Source organism: Phalangium opilio, unplaced genomic scaffold (genome assembly GCF_054372755.1).
Source record: "Phalangium opilio isolate 3A_F unplaced genomic scaffold, DU_Popi_V2 ptg000011l_1, whole genome shotgun sequence".
Classification (NCBI taxonomy): Eukaryota; Metazoa; Arthropoda; class Arachnida; order Opiliones; family Phalangiidae; genus Phalangium; species Phalangium opilio.
The window spans coordinates 3980291-3999725 of record NW_028324147.1 but is presented as its reverse complement, the minus strand read 5'-3'; the positions used below and the strand labels follow the sequence as shown (position 1 = coordinate 3999725).

The window sequence follows — 19435 nt, the reverse complement described above, 5'->3', positions numbered from 1 at the left end:
ACCTGTCCTTCCCTGAACTACACTAAGGTCGGAAAATTGACCTATATATAGACCTTGACCTTAGTCACCCTATTGAGGTAGATGGGTCCAAAATACAACCTTGCCCCTAGGACCAAGGGAATATTGATCCAAATTAAGGTGGAGAAACGAGAACTGTAAATTCCAATATTCAATTCCAGGGAGCAGCACAATGCAGGGATATTTTTTCTAGAGTCATTTGGAAGCTCTACGGCTACTAAGTCTGCTAGAGCAGCATTACTCTCTTTTGAATCGGTGTCTGCAACAGTAAGTACTAAGCCATGCATTACTCTCTTTCTTAAACGCCCCACCCGGGGGGCCCGAGCTACCTATGGTAAAACCATGAGAGCTGTAATATAATTCAGTTTGGTAAAACTGATCGTAAAATTTATATGATTAAGAAATCGCATACTTGTTGTACGTTGAGCTTATGCATTAAAAAATTAAGAAGCAAAAACCATTTCAATACTTTCCGAAGTATATTGATTACGTAATCAAGTTAGATTTGCTTCGATTGGTCTGAACAGAGACCCTAATTCCAGACATTATAGAGATGACACTGAGAATACTTATCCCCCCTCCAGTCTCTAGTGGGTAATTTAGTAAGCCCGCTACGCTTGGACCAGGTTGACATCAATATCTTAAGAATTCCCTGAGTCACCTCTATAATTTCATGCTGATAGTCAAACCAAGTCGAGGCTCGTGTTGGCGGGAATGATTTTTATATCAGCTTTATACTCGCTTTATCTTGTCAATGGTATTATGCCTATTCACGTTGGCAATATAGTTATTTTTAAACAAAGATTAAGATAAGACCGCTGTGTGAAGTGTTGGTCCTCATATAAAAAGAAATAATTTGTTTCACGTCTCAATTTCCAGCGTAATCTCGCTGTCACTCGAGTTAAAGGACTTCATAAGCTAAGTAATGGCCCCGATAGTATTCTCTTACTGGGATGTTCGTGGTTTGGCGGAACCAATTGTTTACCTTCTTCACCACGTGGGTGCCGATGTCGAAATTAAACGTCGTAAGTCTAGTGAAGACTCATTCAAAGAATGGCTTAAAGTCAAGTACACCTTGGGTTTGGCCTTCCCTAATCTACCCTACATTATCGACGCTGATGAGGACGTGAAATTGACGCAAAGTTTGGCCATCCTGAGATACTTGGGCCGCAAATACGACCTAGCGGGCCGAGATAAGATTGAAATGGCTCAGCTGGATTTACTGGAACAACAAGCGCATGATCTAGAGGACGGTTTGGGAAGGATGTGTTACGATCCCAACGTTGAAAACCTAAAGAAGGGATACTTGGAAACGCTACCCGAGAAGCTACGTTTGTTTTCAGAGTACTTGCAGGATAAAGAATGGTTTGTCGGAAATAGAGTTACTTATGTTGATTTCCTAATCTACGAAGCCATGGAATTAAACAGATTGTTTTCATCAGCTAGTTTTGATAAGTATGATAATCTCAAGTCTTATTTGAAAAGAGTCGAGTCGCTACCTAACTTGCGCAAGTATTTGGAATCGGATAAGTACAAGAAATGGCCCGTTTACACGGCTTCCGCTTATTTTATGAATTCTGGAGACGCGCCAGAATAGTCTTATTGTAACATTATTTTGAAGTATGAAGATTGTAATTTGTTACAAATAAAGTTACATTTGTGATGCAATATCCCTACCCAACAATTTTTATAACAATACGTGTACATTATCGATGTTAGGGTTATGGAGTTGCCAGTGAGAGGCGACAATGAAAAATAAATGCATTTGCTTACCATTGGAAAGTAGCTAAGCCTTGTCCACTTCACAACAATGAATTTTGTTAGCATCCTGTCATTTGCACATAAAACACTCGCGCACTGTTTTCACATTAATTCCAAGAAAGATGAACATATCCATGTTTTTTCGCTTAAATGTGATTCACGTTGATGTTTTTATGAAACACAAAACACTTCACATTCACAAATTTTGGCCTAAACCTTTCAGGTGACCGGCAGTAAACATCTCCATGGAAATTTTCCCGGACGCGTTTGCTTCCACCGAACAAAGTTTACAGCGCAAATATTTCGCTTCTATGGATACTCTTGAATATAATTAAACCACTAATTATTCATATTTAACGTAAATTACCACGATATAAGTAAATTAATCCAACCGTTGATGATTCTAGGAAACCGCCAGTTTTACGCGCTTAAATTCAGAACGAACGATGAAACTTTAGAGTGACATCTCCTGGTGAATTGTTTTGTGGGTCAAACTCTAGGTGGCAGCACTCTGCAGAGGTATATAGAGAATTTATGGAGCAATATTCAAGGAGTTTTAGATGAATTGTAAGGTACATTTCTAGAAACTAAAGTTATCACTCCTTGATAACTACTCCATGGTAAATGCCAATGAAAAACGGCATGAGACAATCCCTCCCCTCTCCTTGAAATAAGCAAAAATGAAAAGCACGGCCCGTCTGGGCTGGAGAATTTTTTGAGAATGTAGAAAATTTTTTAAAACAAAAGCCTTCCCGTAGGCTATCAGTAACGTATTATAGCATCAATCTCTTTTACTAAATCTCCTTGGTAGGGCAGTGAACTGTTTACTCTCTAAATTTTGTGTCGCCGCCGCGAGTACGAATTTAAATTCAACAGAAATCGCGTCAAATTTAGAAAACAAAGTAAGTAACATTAAATTAAATGTCGTTTTGGTATGAGGTAATTGCTTATACGCGAGTTAGGCCTACTTTTACGCACAGTAATGAAGCCAGCAAAATTGAAAAAATCCATCCCATTGATGTATGCTTATATTTAAGGGGGAAAGAAGTGATAGAATCGGTATTCCTTTCACTATAAATATAAATACAAATTGTTTCTATCAAATTATTGACCTTGTATATCAAAATTAATTCATTGTCAGCTTGTCATGTGGTTTTATATTGCCATTTATTGCAGTTATATTGATTTAAATTTGGTCTGGGTTTTATTTAAAGATAAATTTGCATGCTGAAAAATGTTTAGATTAAAACAATGGCTGAAGAGTCAGGAGGAAGTTCAGAAAGCCATAGTTCGTTAAGTACCAGTAGCAACACCACAGAAGCCACTACAATGGGAGAAGGGGATGATTTGACTCCTTTTATTGAAATTGAAACTGATGATTTGGATTTTTATGAGATTTGTGGTGGGGGAGCATTTGGAAGTGTCTATAGATGCTTATGGAAATCTCAGGCAAAAATTGTGGCTGTTAAAAAACTCCTTGTTTTGGAGAAAGAAGCTCAAGTCTTGAGTGTTTTAAGTCATAAGAATATAATAAGGTTTTATGGTGCTGTCACCAAACCTCCTAACTATTGTATAGTAACTGGTATGTTAAATCACATTAAAAACACATTAAAACAATTTAAAAGGTATTTAAACATTAAAAATGAGATCTTTGTATTTAGAATTTGCGGAGCAAGGCTCATTATTTGCTTTTTTAGCTGAAAGAAAAGATGTTATGATTAGTTTTGAGCAATTGTTAGCCTGGAGTACGGAAATTGCTTCAGGTACAACTTTAAATTTAAATCTTTGCATTAATTAAATAAATAATTAAGTAAATTCCATTTAAATTCATTGCCATCTAATTAATCTAGGAATGCATTATTTGCACCAGGAAGCTCCAGTTAAAGTTATTCATAGAGATTTAAAGTCAAAAAATAGTATGTGTAATAATAATTAATTTAAATTTTTCAAAATAATTGGGGGAAAATGTTTTAATCATATTTAATTAAATAATCTTCATTTCAGTTGTAATTAGCAAAGATTTTGTTTGTAAGGTAAGAAATATTACCAAATATTGATTAAATAATCAAAATATTGACAAATATTGATTAAATAATCAAAATATTGACAAATATTGATTAAATAATCAAAATATTGACAAAAATTGATTAAATAATCAAAATATTGACAAATATTGATTAAATAATCAAAATAATACCAAAAATTGATTAAATAATCAAAATAATACCAAAAATTGATTAAATAATCAAAATAATACCAAAAATTTATTAAATAATCAAAATATTGCCAAAAATTTATTAAATAATCAAAATATTGCCAAAAATTGATTAAATAATCAAAATATTGCCAAAAATTGATTAAATAATCAAAATATTGCCAAAAATTGATTAAATAATCAAAATATTGACAAATATTGATTAAATAATCAAAATATTGACAAATATTGATTAAATAATCAAAATATTGACAAATATTGATTGCATAATGAAAATAATGCCAAAAATTGATTACATAATGAAAATAATGCCAAAAATTGATTAAATAATCAAAATAATGCCAAAAATTGATTAAATAATGAAAATAATACCAAAAATTGATTAAATAATCAAAATAATACCAAAAATTTATTAAATAATCAAAATAATACCAAAAATTTATTAAATAATCAAAATAATACCAAAAATTTATTAAATAATCAAAATATTGCCAAAAATTGATTAAATAATCAAAATATTGCCAAAAATTGATTAAATAATCAAAATATTGCCAAAAATTGATTAAATAATCAAAATAATGCCAAAAATTGATTACATAATCAAAATAATGCCAAAAATTGATTAAATAATGAAAATAATGCCAAAAATTGATTAAATAATCAAAATTAAATATTGTTAATTAAGATTAATTGAAAAAAATTAAAAAAAACCTTTCTTAGATATGTGATTTTGGTGCTTCAAGATTCTTAGGAAATACAACTAAAATGTCCTTAGCAGGAACATTACCATGGATGGCCCCCGAGGTACTAAACTACCCCCAAAATATTTAAACATCCATAATTAAACTAATTAAATTTAAATAATAAAAATGAACTCAGGTTATCCAATGTTTCCCTGTATCTGGTGCTTGTGATGTTTGGTCTTACGGTGTTGTTCTTTGGGAGTTAATGACCCACGAAGTTCCTTTCAAGGGAATTGAAGGCTTCCAAGTTGCTTGGGCTGTTGTGGAGAAAGATGAAGTAAACAATTCATTCATTAGGGCCTATTTTTAATCTCTCTTAATTACTTAAAACTAAAACTAATCACTTTTACAGAGGTTAACAATTCCTAGTAGTTGTCCTGGAAAATTCTCGGAATTGATGAAAGCTTGTTGGAGGAAAGATCCCAAAGTAATAATAATAATACTAATTTGTAATTAATCTAACTACTTTCTACATTATAATGAGATGAACTTATTATTCAAATTATTTTAGGAACGCTTGACATTTGCTCAGATACTTAGTCAGTTACGTCTGATGCAAGATGACGGTTAGATTTGATTTATTTTATTTTAATTTTATTTTTTTATTTTATTTTAATTTTATTTTTTTTATTTTTTTATTTTATTTTAATTTTATTTTTTTTATTTTAATTTTATTTTTTTATTTTATTTTAATTTTATTTTTTTTATTTTAATTTTATTTTTTTATTTTATTTTAATTTTATTTTTTTTATTTTAATTTTATTTTTTTATTTTATTTTAATTTTATTTTTTTTATTTTAATTTTATTTTTTTATTTTATTTTATTTTAATTTTATTTTTTTATTTTATTTAAATTTTATTTTTTTATTTTATTTAAATTTTATTTTTTTATTTTAATTAATTTAATTTATTTTTATTTTATTTTATTTTAATTTAATTAATTTTATTTATTTTTATTTTATTTTAATTTAATTAATTTTATTTATTTTTTATTTTATTTTATTTTATTTTAATCAGTTTCATTTATTTATTTAATTAATTATTATGGTTAATAACTTGATTTAGAGTCGCTCTACGATCAAGCCTCGGTTTATTTAAGCCAAAGAAGTCAATGGAGACAAGAGATTGAAGCTACTTTGGAATTGATGAAGAGAGCTGAGCAGGATCTCAGTTTGAAGCAGAAGCAATTGGAAGAATGGGAATCGAGACTCCGTGAAAAGGAACAGAAACTAGAAAGACAGCAAATTTGCTCAGTATGACAATGATATCATTCATTAAACTTAAATATAATGATAAAAAATTAAAAATCAACATTTAAATTTTTTAGCAACTATATGATCATGATGTGAAAACATGGTCTGAACAAGATGTAGTAAGTATAGAAACTTTAATTTAAGGCTGTTTCTATTTAGATCCAAATTGTGGGCTTAATCAGTGTGAATGATTTTTTAAGCCTAAAATTTGGGCCTAAATAGCCCATTACTTAATAAATACTATTTTTGCCAAAAATTTGGGATTAAATAGGTGAACTCTGTTTATGCCCAATTTTTAGACCTAATAAAATTGTGCCTAAGTAAATCTCAGCCCTAAAAACTTTGGCTATTAGGCCTAAATCATAGATATGTTAAAAGGGTAGATACACAATTCAATGGGAGGTCGACGTGGAAGGGGCAACGAGCAGACAGCCGCTATTTTCTGGGGGTAGCCGTATAAAACGCCATCTATCGGGAACTTTCGAAACTAAATTAAAGGATGAGCTTAGAGTAGTGGCACTCTATGTTAACCCCCTATAGGGCATAATAAGTCAAACCCTCGGAGATGCCATTGCTCCATTTTATACGAGCTAAGAGCAGAAAAACGTATTTTATAAATTTTACACCTGTAAAATCGTTTAAAAAACACTTGGAACTTGTATTTCTACTTACTTTCGAGGAAATACCACCGTTTTCTGACGGTAAGAGTCTTTTTTTATACATTTATTAGTAATAAAAACATTTAAGGCGAGCTAAGCCTTGGTCTTGTAAAACACGGCAGATTAGTGATAAGCGTTGTTTTCAGCGTTGAAAAACGTTATTTTATCATGTTAAAAAAACGTTAGCAACGTTTTAAGGTACTGATATTTAAATATCCGGACATTAAACTGTTACACATTCTTAAAATAAGAGTCGATAATGGTGCCCACCATAACAAACTTTGATAAGTGTGTGTCTCTATATTTAAAGGCATAAAACAAAATATAACATAAACGTTTTTATTTACTTATTTATGTAACAATCATGGCTTCAACTCATGTTTGCTGCGTTCAAACTGTAGGTGTAAAGAACGTTTTCTTTCTTAGCACAACTTTCCGAAAGAGACTGCCACTAGAAAGAAGTGGATTAATTCTATAACATTAGCTGTAGGACCTCTGTCCACTGATATCTCCAGTTTACGGATTTGTTCAAAACATTTTACAAAATCAGATTTCTTTCCCACCACTGGAAAGAGACTACGTAGAGCGCTCAAACCGTACGGTTCGCGATTCCATCCTAATTTGGAGATCAAATTAATGTAACCGATGAAATTATCCCTAAACTGACTCTCCGTAATTTGACTCTCGAGCAACAATCTGAAGCATTAGAAGAAATGGGAGCGTTGTCCTTTGATCATGGATTGAAGCATGAACCCGCTGCTTTTTCAAATATTCAGGCAACACATCAATACCCAGTGTCACACCTCTGATTGTTAATCCACAATTTTGCTTCCTTGGGGCAAGCCCCGATTGCCTTATACTGGTTGAGGACCAGCTGTACTTAGTGGAGATCAAATGCCCTTACACTATTTTCAAGAATAAAGAAACTATCAGAGGAAAAGCAGCTTCGGGTAACTTTTACCTTTACATTGACGAAGAAACGGATGAACTGGAATGTCTATCATCAGATTCAGGGTCAGCTTTTCGTGTGTAACGTACCCGTATGCTTTTGGGCAGTATTTGTGCCACCCGATAACATCAAAATCTTGATGATAGTGAAAGACAACCAATTCATCAATGATACCTTGCTTCCAAAATTATCCTCTAAATATTTCATTAGTCTCCTAGGCCTACCTCATTTTGCCATAGAAATGTTCGAATAGCCTAAAAAATAAATTTTCCAAGTCACAAAAGTACAGCCTCTTTTCTCTATGTGCAAATCAAATCTACATTATGGCCATGACCAAGGCTTAGCTCGCCTTAAATGTTTTTATTACTAATAAATGTATAAAAAAAGACTCTTACCTTCAGAAAACGGTGGTATTTCCTCGAAAGTAAGTAGAAATACAAGTTCCAAGTGTTTTTTAAACGATTTTACAGGTGTAAAATTTGTAAAATACGTTTTTCTGCTCTTAGCTCGTATAAAATGGAGTAATGGCATCTCCGAGGGTTTGACTTATTATGCCCTATAGGGGGTTAACATAGAGTGCCACTACTCTAAGCTCATCCCTTAATTTAGTTTCGAAAGTTCCCGATAGATGGCGTTTTATACGGCTACCCCCAGAAAATAGCGGCTGTCTGCTCGTTGCCCCTTCCACGTTTTTTTCGTTAAGCCTAAGCCAGCGAAGTGGATCTAGACCCTTTATAGTTTTACTATATCTATGGGCCTAAATAGCTAGCCTGCACCAATCATTCTATTTTCGCCCAAAATGTAGGCCCAAAAAAATAGTCTGCACCAATCATACTATTATTTCACCCAAAATTAAGGCCTAAAAAACTATTCTGCACCAATCATACTATTATTTCACCCAAAATTTAGGCCTAAAAAACTATTCTGCACCAATCATACTATTATTTCACCCAAAATTTAGGCCTAAAAAACTATTCTGCACCAATCATACTATTATTTCACCCAAAATTTAGGCCTAAAAAACTATTCTGCACCAATCATACTATTATTTCACCCAAAATTTAGGCCTAAAAACTATTCTGCACCAATCATACTATTATTTCACCCAAAATTTAGGCCTAAAAACTAGTCTGCACCAATCATTTTGTTTTTTCCCAAAATTTAGGCCTAAATAACTAACCTGCTCCAATCATTTTCGCCCAAAATTTAGGCCTAAAAAACTAGTCTGCACCAATCATACTATTATTTCACCCAAAATTTAGGCCTAAATAGTATTAGTAATAACATATTTAGGCCTAAATAGTAAAGAGTTTTGGTGACAGGCCTAAATAGACAGGGACAAAACGAATTTAGGCCCAAAATTTGAGCTCTTATTGTCACTTTCTTAGTGGCTAGTTATAATTGCTAATTAGAGTTACTAAGTTATAATGTTATTCCCTTTATCATATCAGTATATCTGGATTAAACAACTGGGAAGCAGTAGCAGTAGTTCGGCTGATTTGGAGCAATATGCTGACCTCTTTTTGGCCCAGCACATAACCGGCCATCGTTTACTCTTATTAACACCGGATGATTTCAAAGAAATGGGAATTACCTCAATAGGACACAGAATCCATCTAATGGACGAAATTGAGAAACTAGAAATTCGCAATAAACGAATGTTGCATTTCCCTCCGTTAAAACTTGTAATTTGAATTTCATATTTTGAATTATCGGAAAAACCAAAAAACCAAAAAAACATCAGTGTCAAATTGTACTTAACCATCTTGACATGATTTTCTTTCCAGTCAATTCCTAATAGTCCGAGTTCATCTTCTTCGCGTCCAGTTACTTTAAAATTGACTCTCTTATTTGGGCACCACTTGAGATTGGGTTCGACTCCGTCTCAGCACAAATGGAAAATGTTTGTCGAGATGGACGAGGAGGAAAATCCCTTGACACTCTTATCGTGTATTAAGGATGTTAGTTTCGAGTGTCAAGATGCAAATTTATCCTTCACTAAAATTACTCAGCCTCCTTACGTCATGGATAAATGGTCCTCTGGTTTAACGAAAGACGTTGAAGTTACCTGCATTGTTACCTATGATGTATGTGACGTTTTCACGTTTTTCTGATTTGATTTATTAAAGTTTTGTGTTTTGTTGTTGTTTTTTTAAGTGGCTATTTGGGCCTAAATAGTCACTCTCTTTTAAAGGCCTTATTGCAAATGGCGGCGCGGCGTCTGCTATTTAGACCCAAATTTTGAGCAGACATTTTTTGGGTTTAAATAGCAAGGGCCGCGCGTCGACGACTATTTAGGCCTAAATAACTAGCCTGTACTGATCATACCATTTGGACCTAAATAGCAATGGCGGCGCGGCGTCTGCTATTTAGACCCAAATTTTTATAAGACAGTATTTTGGTCTAAATAGCAATGGCCGCCCGTCGATGACTATTTAGGCCTAAATAACTAGCCTGGACTAATCATACTATTTGGGCCTAAATAACTAGCCTGCACTAATCATACTATTTGGACCTAAATAGCAATGGCGGCGCGGCGTCTGCTATTTAGACCCAAATTTTGAGAAGACAATTTTTGGGTCTAAATAGCAAGGGCCGCACGTCGACGACGATTTAGGCCTGGACTAATCATACTATTTGGGCCTAAATAACTAGCCTGCACAAATCATACTATTTGGACCTAAATAGCCATGGAGGCGCGGCGTCTGCTGTTTAGACCCAAATTTTGATAAGATATTTTTTGAGTCTAAATAGCAAGGGCCGCGCGTCGACGACTATTTAGGCCTAAATACCTAGCCTGCACTAATCATACTATTTGGGCCTAAATACCTAGCCTGCACTAATCATACTATTTGGGCCTAAATAACTAGCCTGCACTAATCATACTATCTGGACCTAAATAGCAATGGCGGCGCGGCGTCTGCTATTTAGACCCAAATTTTGAGAAGACAATTCTAGGCCTAAATAACTAGCCTGCACTAATCATACTATTTGGACCTATATAGTGGTCGCCTAAGAAACCACCTTTATTTTTTTGTACTTTTGTTCAGGCCATTGTGAAAAAGCCACGTTTCACGCGTCATCTTCACAAAGTTGCTTTAGATGGGAACACGACTCAGCAGAAAGAAGTCTTACTCTTTTTAGCACAACACGAACGTTCTGTCAGCCCAGTTTCTAAGACTTACGCGTCATTGACTCAAAGTTCCCGTGTACTTCCGGTCGCTTGGAGGGATCGTTTTCATCCTCAAGGATTTTCCATTCCAACTGAATCAACTTGTAAGATATTAATTACATTTTTATTTTAGTATTGGGTACCATGTGGGTTAATGTTATTTCTCAGCGGGAACATCCACATGGGCTTCGAAAGTGGCATCAGGAAAACACTCTCCTACTTCTTCTTCTTCTTCCGCTTTTCCCGTTTCTCCTAATCTTCCTTCTCTCCATTCCTCGGACGAGGACACGAGTCCCATCCGTAAACACAGTCTATCTTCTTTTACATTGGGTCGAACTTCGGCTTCCACTTCTTCGTCTCCTTCTCATTTGAGATACGCGCACACTTTGCCCCACCATTTCCGACATCGTCATCAACATCGGCAAGATTGCCTGTTGAAGAAATTTGCCCAATTTGGTTTTGATCATAAGTCCCCCGAATCGGGCGCTTCTTCCGATAGCGATCACAATACCGCTACCTTAACTTCTAGAAAGGGTTCCTCTAAAAGCTCTAGTCCTTTAACTTCCCCTACATCGGTGACGTCGTCATCGTCGGAGTCGAAACGTTACTATAAACAAAGAAGGAGCAGCGCTCCGCCACCCCAAGTGTCCACCAGCAAACCGGACTATCGTTTTAGGCCAAAGTATCGGCATTCGGCCAGCGATAGTGGCTTTACTTCTAGTGAGAATAGCAGTCCGGCTGGCGCTACCGCGGCCGCACACAATGAACCTTCCTCGAGACAGTTTGTGAAAATTGAAAGGTGTCGTATTAGATTACAAAGTCATAGCCATCAACAACGGGAGGAAACGACGACCAGGGAAAGATCTAGGCCTACATCCGGTAGCGGAAGCGGATTTGAAAACCTTTTAGAAGGTCGAAGGGCAGGACGCGTTAGTCCAACCAATAACGGAGTTTTTGGACTGGAACAAAGACTACGGGAATTGACCGCCAATCTAGCTGGAGTTGACGAAGAAGATATATTCAATGCCACGTCGTTGATGAATAGACGGAGAAGGGGTTTTAGCCATCGAGAGAAAGGAAAGAACAAACTCAATCACGAATGGAACTATGATAGCGATAAGTAACCATTTTGCACGTTTTTTTTTTTATTTTATTTTTCTTCTAATTTTAATTTTAATTAGCGTCCCTCGCGTCCCCAACTTCGCGATAGGTTATATTATAATTAAATTGTAAATTTAAATTTTTGAATGAGGTTTTTTTTTTTTCAACTCCGATAATTATTTTTGGAAGTTATTTCCAATTACTTAATTTTTTTAGTTAATTAATCTCTTTTTATTAAAAACAATCATCCCGGTTAATTAATATTAATATTGGACGCGTGAGAATATAGAACACTAATTACGGGAGTGTTTTAATTAATTTAATTTAATTTAAAATAAATTTAATATTAGATAAACCGCAACAAAACTTGCCAGTCATCGCGCCTTAACCCTAACCCTAACACCTTTTGGAACCCAAAAATATATTAAAGGGTTAAAAAAGTAATAAATTTGAAAAATGGGAATTTATTTTATTTTTCATGGAATTTTAACGTATTTTCCATGATATTTGAGTGAGTGATGTGTTATAGAGAAAGTTACGCTTGTTATTTTTGATTTGTTGTTCCAAAAGGTGCTACTATTGCAAATTTACGCGCTTTGTTTACTCTCTAAATTATAGTTTATCGCGAAGCTAATTTAAATATACGCGCAAAACGTTAGCAAGAAGTGATATCTAGTTTATTAGGGAGAAGGTATAAGATGCCTAAGTATTCGCGCACCATAGTCCCAGTCCCCCTTTCAAAATACAGGGGGGGGGACGTAAAAGGAGGCCGGGCTATTTCGCTACACTCTCCCCAGTCGAAAAATATGACTATAATTTTCGTCATTCGCGTCGCGCTGACGTGAGTTTTCAAGAACCAATGAGATATACGCTGGTTGTAATTCAGAGGCGGCGGGGATTAACTCCGGACCTACTATACGTTTGGACTGGAGATAAAGCTGCATTGAAATGTGGGGCGAATTTATACCTTCTCCCTAATAAACCATAGATATCACTTCTTGACGTTAGTCGACTCGTTAGGGCCTTAGATAATTTTATTAAAATCTTGGGTGATAATATTTGTATATAAAAAAATCATTAATATTGAATGTTATTGTTTATAATAACGAATATATACGAAGACAACACAAAGTAATAATAATTATTGAAAGTTGAACAGTTTTCGAGATTTAACGAGGAAATCATTTAGCTATATCTTCTCTTCTGATAGTCCTATCTTATAAATATAATCCCTTTGAATGAAATTTAGTATATCCTAATACATTTATTAGTTACGAACAATGCTAGGCTAGATAATTTTAATTTAAGTATTTAAATTAATGCAAAAAAGACTTTAAAAAAACTTTTCTTCAATTTTCGTGAAGGAAAAACACTACTAATTATTGCGTAAGGATATTAATTTATGCAAAAATCGTAATTAACTCCATCCATAAGCCTAAAATTAATAATAATATATAGCGAAGAATTCTTAAATTTATACTAATTTTTGCGTAAAAACGTTAAAAAATATATATTAATTTATGCAAAAATGGTGACAAACTCCATCCATAAGCCTAAAATTAAACTGAATAAAATGCCTTATATTTAATGAGAATATATTATTTCGAGAGCCACCTACGTAATCTCATATATGGTTTATAAAGGTCTCCTAGCCTTTGGTAGCGCTCTTAGGTTATGGTGATAATTTCGGTAAAGTTCTTAGTAAAGTTTCAAAGAAATTCAATATAGCTGCAACAAACTGAATGGTATGTTAGATAATCACTATCTATTATTATACACTTTAATAATAATAATATTAATAGGGAAAAAAAGAATAAATTTACAAAATAAATAATGTACAAAAAATACCAAACAAATCTTAGGAATTCTTAGTATCAAGTTGTAATTTAAATTTTTTCGTTCTTTTCACATAATGATGAGTTGTGTTTTTTTTTTTGTTTTTTTTTTTGAATGTTTATTTCTAGACAAGATTGTCATTTTTTTTGTATACCGTACATATTGTTGCTTTATTAAAGCGTGAATTTTATTAATTGTAACTCTGCTTCTATAAGAGATAGAGGGAAGCCCTTTGACTTTGGGGTCGGATACTTTTGAACTTGTATCTTTGGGGTCGGATACTTCTGAACTTGTATCTTTGGGGTCGGATACTTCTGAACTTGTATCTTTGGGGTCGGATACTTCTGAACTTGTATCTTTGGGGTCGGATACTTCTGAACTTGTATCTTTGGGGTATGGGTTTAGATAGAGCTAACATAGTGTTAAATGAGCGTTACGCGTTTGATCATTTTAGCATTGCTAAAGGTATTTCGAGGGGATAATCACTATAACTAAACTTTCGCTTTCAAACGTTTCTGGGCATAAATATCTGTTCTTCGATTCGCCGGAATATTAGAATTACAGCGTAAGTAAGTTTATACGGTTATAATTTTATCACTGTTTAGAGTAGGGCATCGAGGGGCTATTAACTCTGATTTTATGCACGGTAAATCATTTAAGCATTGTAAAAGATAGCGCTATTCACTCATTAGGGTAAGTTATAGAGGGGTTATCCACTCATTAGGGTAGGGTATAGAGGGGCTATTCACTCGTACGATGTGGCTACTATTACGAGCCCTTGGGCCGTCTTGTTTATTTCTATAGGCTAAAATTAAATCTCAACTTCTGGGCTTGGGCGAAATGGGAAAAAAATCTTTTGGGCGAAATGGGACAAAAAATCTTTTGGGCGAAATATTCTGAGAGAGCGGTAGCTCTCTTAGATAAGACTTCATACTGCTCTTAATGTATAAGGAAGGTTTTTTGTTTGGATGTAGTTTTTTTTGTATTGCATTAATTGTTCTGAATAAATTCCACAGAACTACAATTCGGGCCCTCAATATGTGGTTAAAATTTCAAAGAGATTCATTAATTAGTCTAATTTATAAAAAATAAAGTTGCTAAGGGTGGTTTTCATTTCCATAAAATTAATCACACCTTTTGATGAAAAACAGGAATTTTTCCCATAGAAATAACATGGGAAATTTTTGGAAAAAAACAAATCGGTTATTCGTGATTTAGAAAAACTATACATTGGTTAGTTTTGGGAACGATCTTAAATGAAACTTTACACTATAATCTAGGACCATTTTTCTTGTTATTAAGAAAAATTAGTTTTAAGTATGTTTAATTTAAATTTTAAAAATTGCCCCAATCTGCGATATTTTAGCATTTATACACTGTTTTATTGGGAAATATCAGCGTGACCAATATTGGCCTTTTTTAACGTATAGTTGCCTCATAATAATCCGATTGTTTCTTCTTATTGCCTTTTGGTTGGAATGGCCTATCGATAGTGTGATAAGACGGTTTTAATATTGCCGTCGTGACGTTGATGCGGCCGCTGCTACGACTGGTAATTAAGGTAGATTACCGACGACTGGTAATTAAGGTAGATTACCGACGACTGGTAATTAAGGTAGATTACCGACGACTGGTAATTAAGGTAGATTACCGACGACTGGTAATTAAGGTAGATTACCGACGGCTGTCAATTAAGCTGGATTACAGACGACTGGTAATTAAGGTAGATTACCGACGACTGGTAATTAAGGTAGATTACCGACGACTGGTAATTAAGGTAGATTACCGACGACTGGTAATTAAGGTAGATTACCGACGGCTGTCAATTAAGCTGGATTACAGACGGCTGGTAATTAAGCCAGATTACCGACGACTGGTCATTAGCCAGATTACCGACGACTGGTCATTAGCCAGATTACCGACTTGTGGGTGCTTGTAGGTACTTGTGGGTGCTTGTAGGTACTTGTGGGTGCTTGTAGGTACTTGTGGGTGCTTGTAGGTACTTGTGGGTGCTTGTAGGTACTTGTGGGTGCTTGTAGGTACTTGTGGGTGCTTGTAGGTACTTGTGGGTGTTTGTAGGTACTTGTGGGTGTTTGTAGGTACTTGTGGGTACTTGAGGGTGCTTGTAGGTACTTGAGGGTGCTTGTAGGTACTTGAGGGTGCTTGTAGGTACTTGAGGGTGTTTGTAGGTACTTGAGGGTGTTTGTAGGTACTTGAGGGTGTTTGCAGGTACTTGTGGGTGTTTGCAGGTACTTGTGGGTGTTTGCAGGTACTTGTGGGTGTTTGCAGGTACTTGTGGGTGTTTGTAGGTACTTGTAGGTAGTTGTTTGTGTTTGTAGGTACTTGTGGGTGTTTGTAGGTACTTTTGGGTGTTTGTAGGTACTTTTGGGTGTTTGTAGGTACTTTTGGGTGTTTGTAGGTACTTGTGGGTGTTTGTAGGTTCTTGTGGGTGTTTGTAGGTTCTTGTGGGTGTTTTTAGGTTCTTGTGGGTACTTGAGGGTACTTGTGGGTACTTGAGGGTGCTTGTGGGTACTTGTGGGTACTGTTTGGGTGTTTGTAGGTACTTGTGAGTGTTTGTAGGTACTTGTGGGTGCTTGTAGGTACTTGTGGGTGCTTGTAGGTACTTGTGGGTGCTTGTAGGTACTTGTGGGTGCTTGTAGGTACTTGTGGGTGCTTGTAGGTACTTGTGGGTGCTTGTAGGTACTTGTGGGTGCTTGTAGGTACTTGTGGGTGCTTGTAGGTACTTGTGGGTGCTTACAGGTACTTGTGGGTACTTGTAGGTACTTGTGGGTGTTTGTAGGTACTTGTGGGTGTTTGCAGGTACTTGTGGGTGCTTGCAGGTACTTGTGGGTGCTTGCAGGTACTTGTGGGTGTTTGTAGGTACTTGTGGGTGCTTGTAGGTACTTGTGGGTGCATGTAGGTACTTGTGGGTGTTTGTAGGTACTTGTGGGTGTTTGTAGGTACTTGTGGGTGCTTGCCCCGGGTGCTTGTGGGTACTTGCCCCGGGTGCTTGTGGGCACTTGCCCCGGGTGCTTTTGGGCACTTGCCCCGGGTGCTTGTGGGCACTTGCCCCGGGTGCTTGTGGGCACTTGCCCCGGGTGTTTGTGGGTACTTACCCCGGGTGTTTGTGGGTACTTGCCCCGGGTGTTTGTGGGTTCTTGCCCCGGGTGTTTGTGAGTTCTTGCCCCGGGTGTTTGTGGGTTCTTGCCCCGGGTGTTTGTGGGTTCTTGCCCAAACTTTTAATGATTTACGTTTTTTTTTGAAGTATCATTATAAATTAATGTCTGATTGAGCTAAAGTTATGGTCCCCTTTATAATTATATATGTTTCTGCTTAGTGCAGATTTTGAAAATGTAAAACAGTTTCTTAACAATCTTAATTAAAATGAAGACTGAAGGAGCAGATATTAATCAAAAATGTCTTGATTAGAATCAAGTCCTAAAAAGTATCGATAAGACTGAGCTTATCACTTGACTGAAGGATCAGATATTAATTTTTCTTTTTAATTGAAACTTAAAGGCATGCTTAAGAAAAAACAACGTTCCATTACCGTTTTCCGTTGAAATAACTTATTTTACAAGTAATCAATTTCAAAAATTTACTTATCTCGGGTTTTCGGGCACAATTCCATTCCCCCAAAACATTTTATCATTACATTAATTACTTTTTAGAGATAACGTGTCAAAATAAGCTTTAAAACAATAAAAACCTGAATGAGCGGTCTGTTTAGCCATGACCAAAACCTTCAAATCAGCGTTGCTAATGTTAGAAAGTGGATTTTCCCACTTCCATTTTAAAAATTTGCCGCATTTCCCACACCCCCTCTTTTACAGTCATATTTATCTGGACTATTTTATCATACTAAGTTTAATATGGAATATCACTCCGCATGGTTTTGACAATATGTACAAATACTATAGAGCTTTAAAATTCTCAAAATATGCTTTCTTTTTTTTCAGTGCCAAACTTAAAATCACCGAATTTATTTCAAAATGTCGCTTGAAATTATTAAACCGGATAAAATTTTCGAAAATGCACTAATTTTAACTGTGCAGTTAAAATTAGTGCATTTTCGAAAATTTTGCACTGTTAACCCTTGAACAGGAAAATTCCGACATTTGATTGATCTCGGAAAAATACTACTTTTTCCCCACAGAGCCTAAAACCAAACCTAAATTTCCTACGATGTGGGAAATTACCCACACATTGGCAACACTGCTTTAAAAACTTACAACAAGCACCCTTTCGAGACATGTTCTGAACAAATTAGTGCTTAACACGCTAATAGTACGACCACGGAGAATTTATGTAAACTGTAGTTGAAATATATTCATGTGCGAACTGCGGCACTGAATGGTCTCTAACCATTGTTTGAAACTAGAGAGAAAAATAGTGAGCAGCATTAATCATGTCCTGAGCTATGAGAATGAACAGTATGACTGTTGACTGAAGTACACTAGACATTACATCATTTTGCATAACCACGAGGAAAAATCTAATTGTCCCTACTTAATTTTCCGCCATTGTTTTAAAACTTATCCACTGCGAAGCATGCCGGGCACAAATGGGGGAACCTTTTAAAACTCAATGTCATACACGTACTCTCTCAAAAGTAATTAATGTAATGATAAAATGTTTTGGGGGAATGGAATTGTGCCCGAAAACCCGAGATAAGTAAATTTTTGAAATTGATTACTTGTAAAATAAGTTATTTCAACGGAAAACGGTAATGGAACGTTGTTTTTTCTTAAGCATGCCTTTAAGTTTCAATTAAAAAGAAAAATTAATATCTGATCCTTCAGTCAAGTGATAAGCTCAGTCTTATCGATACTTTTTAGGACTTGATTCTAATCAAGACATTTTTGATTAATTCCTTTTGGGTATTATGGGAACATACCATGCAAAAGCCCCCTGGGACTTTTATTTTGCTAGCAAGAGTCTCTCTTTGCGCCCCCCCCCATTGCTTTTAGATAATTTAAAAGATACTTGTAATAATTGGAATTGTTAATTAACCTCGGGGAGTCTGTTGACTCTCAAAATTCGAAAGAATTCTTTGACACTTGAACGCTGAAAGCAAATTTAATTTAAAACTTTTTAATATTTTTATTTTTATTTTTATTTAAATATAGAATTTGCTTATAGAAAATGCAGTTCGGATGGAAGTTGGTTTCGACATCCTGATACTAATAGAACTTGGTCTAATTATACCACCTGCGTCGATACCGAAGTTTTACAGGTAATTGCTAGCAGCGAAAGACGAAATTAATAACTACCAATGGGACTGGATTTTAAAAATTAGATTTTTTTAAAATAATAGGCAAAATTTTTCATGAATTTTAGAAAACGTGACTGTGTTTTCCAAAAATAGTTTTTTTCTCTTATAGTTCCGCCAGCAAATAAATAATTTATATATTATTGGATATTTTTTGTCCGTCGTGGCATTAACCGTATCTTTCTTTCTTTTCTGCTACTTCAAGTAAGTCGTAATTAATATTATTTAATTTTGAATTAAACGACTCGATCTGACTGGCAATCCCGAACGAAGTACTCCTTGGTTTCTGCTTTTGGAGAGATGCCAAGGCTTCTCTATAAATCAACACGCGCGGCGGGAGGGCCGGTAAGGGGGAGCTTGGAAGAGGGAAGTAGTACTTCTCTCTTCCAAGGGGGGAGTAAATGATCTGTGTTTTTTGGGGGGGGGGAGTGAATCAAGGGGACTCAAAATTTCAAA

General features: G+C 35.0%; 1 protein-coding gene, 1 long non-coding RNA gene and 1 pseudogene across 5 annotated transcripts; 2 read left to right on the top strand and 1 right to left on the bottom strand.

Moving 5' to 3' along the window:
• Positions 1-125: 125 nt before the first annotated feature.
• On the top strand, positions 126-1686 carry LOC149709938 (glutathione S-transferase Mu 1 pseudogene; annotated as a pseudogene). Its single transcript, XR_016376413.1, has 2 exons — positions 126-285; positions 898-1686. The product of XR_016376413.1 is annotated as a glutathione S-transferase Mu 1 pseudogene (transcript).
• Positions 1687-2410: 724 nt separating this feature from the next.
• LOC149709936 (mitogen-activated protein kinase kinase kinase 20-like) lies at positions 2411-19127 on the top strand. 3 transcript variants are annotated; one of them, XR_016376332.1, is made up of 17 exons: positions 2413-2681; positions 3022-3361; positions 3441-3542; positions 3630-3695; positions 3784-3812; positions 4715-4798; positions 4874-5014; positions 5090-5164; positions 5249-5303; positions 5803-5990; positions 6065-6109; positions 9050-9283; positions 9386-9685; positions 10649-10874; positions 10939-11890; positions 18837-18943; positions 19092-19127. XR_016376332.1 is itself a non-coding variant. In XM_089858210.1 (16 exons), exons 2-16 carry the CDS (start codon positions 3031-3033, stop codon positions 18847-18849), a joined length of 2832 nt encoding a protein of 943 aa, XP_089714336.1. In that variant the 5' UTR covers positions 2411-2681; positions 3022-3030; the 3' UTR covers positions 18850-19127. The 3 variants fall into 3 exon arrangements, 2 of the variants coding, with proteins under 2 accessions (XP_089714336.1, XP_089714325.1); XM_089858210.1 differs by having other exon boundaries at positions 2411-2681; positions 9059-9283; positions 18837-19127; XM_089858199.1 differs by having other exon boundaries at positions 18837-19127.
• LOC149709937 (uncharacterized) lies at positions 6975-8133 on the bottom strand. Its single transcript, XR_016376353.1, has 2 exons — positions 7994-8133; positions 6975-7852 (listed from the first exon to the last, which is right to left on the bottom strand). It is a non-coding gene; the product is annotated as an uncharacterized LOC149709937 (long non-coding RNA).
• Positions 19128-19435: the final 308 nt, after the last annotated feature.

What these genes read in the sequence shown, in the direction of transcription:
- LOC149709936 (XM_089858199.1), top strand. Translation starts at nt 3,031, where the DNA reads ATGGCTGAAGAGTCAGGAGGAAGTTCAGAAAGCCATAGTTCGTTAAGT. An exon ending in ACGTCTGATGCAAGATGACG is followed by an intron (nt 5,304 to 5,802) that starts GTTAGATTTGAT and finishes AACTTGATTTAG; the next exon opens with AGTCGCTCTACGATCAAGCC. An exon ending in CATGGTCTGAACAAGATGTA is followed by an intron (nt 6,110 to 9,049) that starts GTAAGTATAGAA and finishes TTATCATATCAG; the next exon opens with TATATCTGGATTAAACAACT.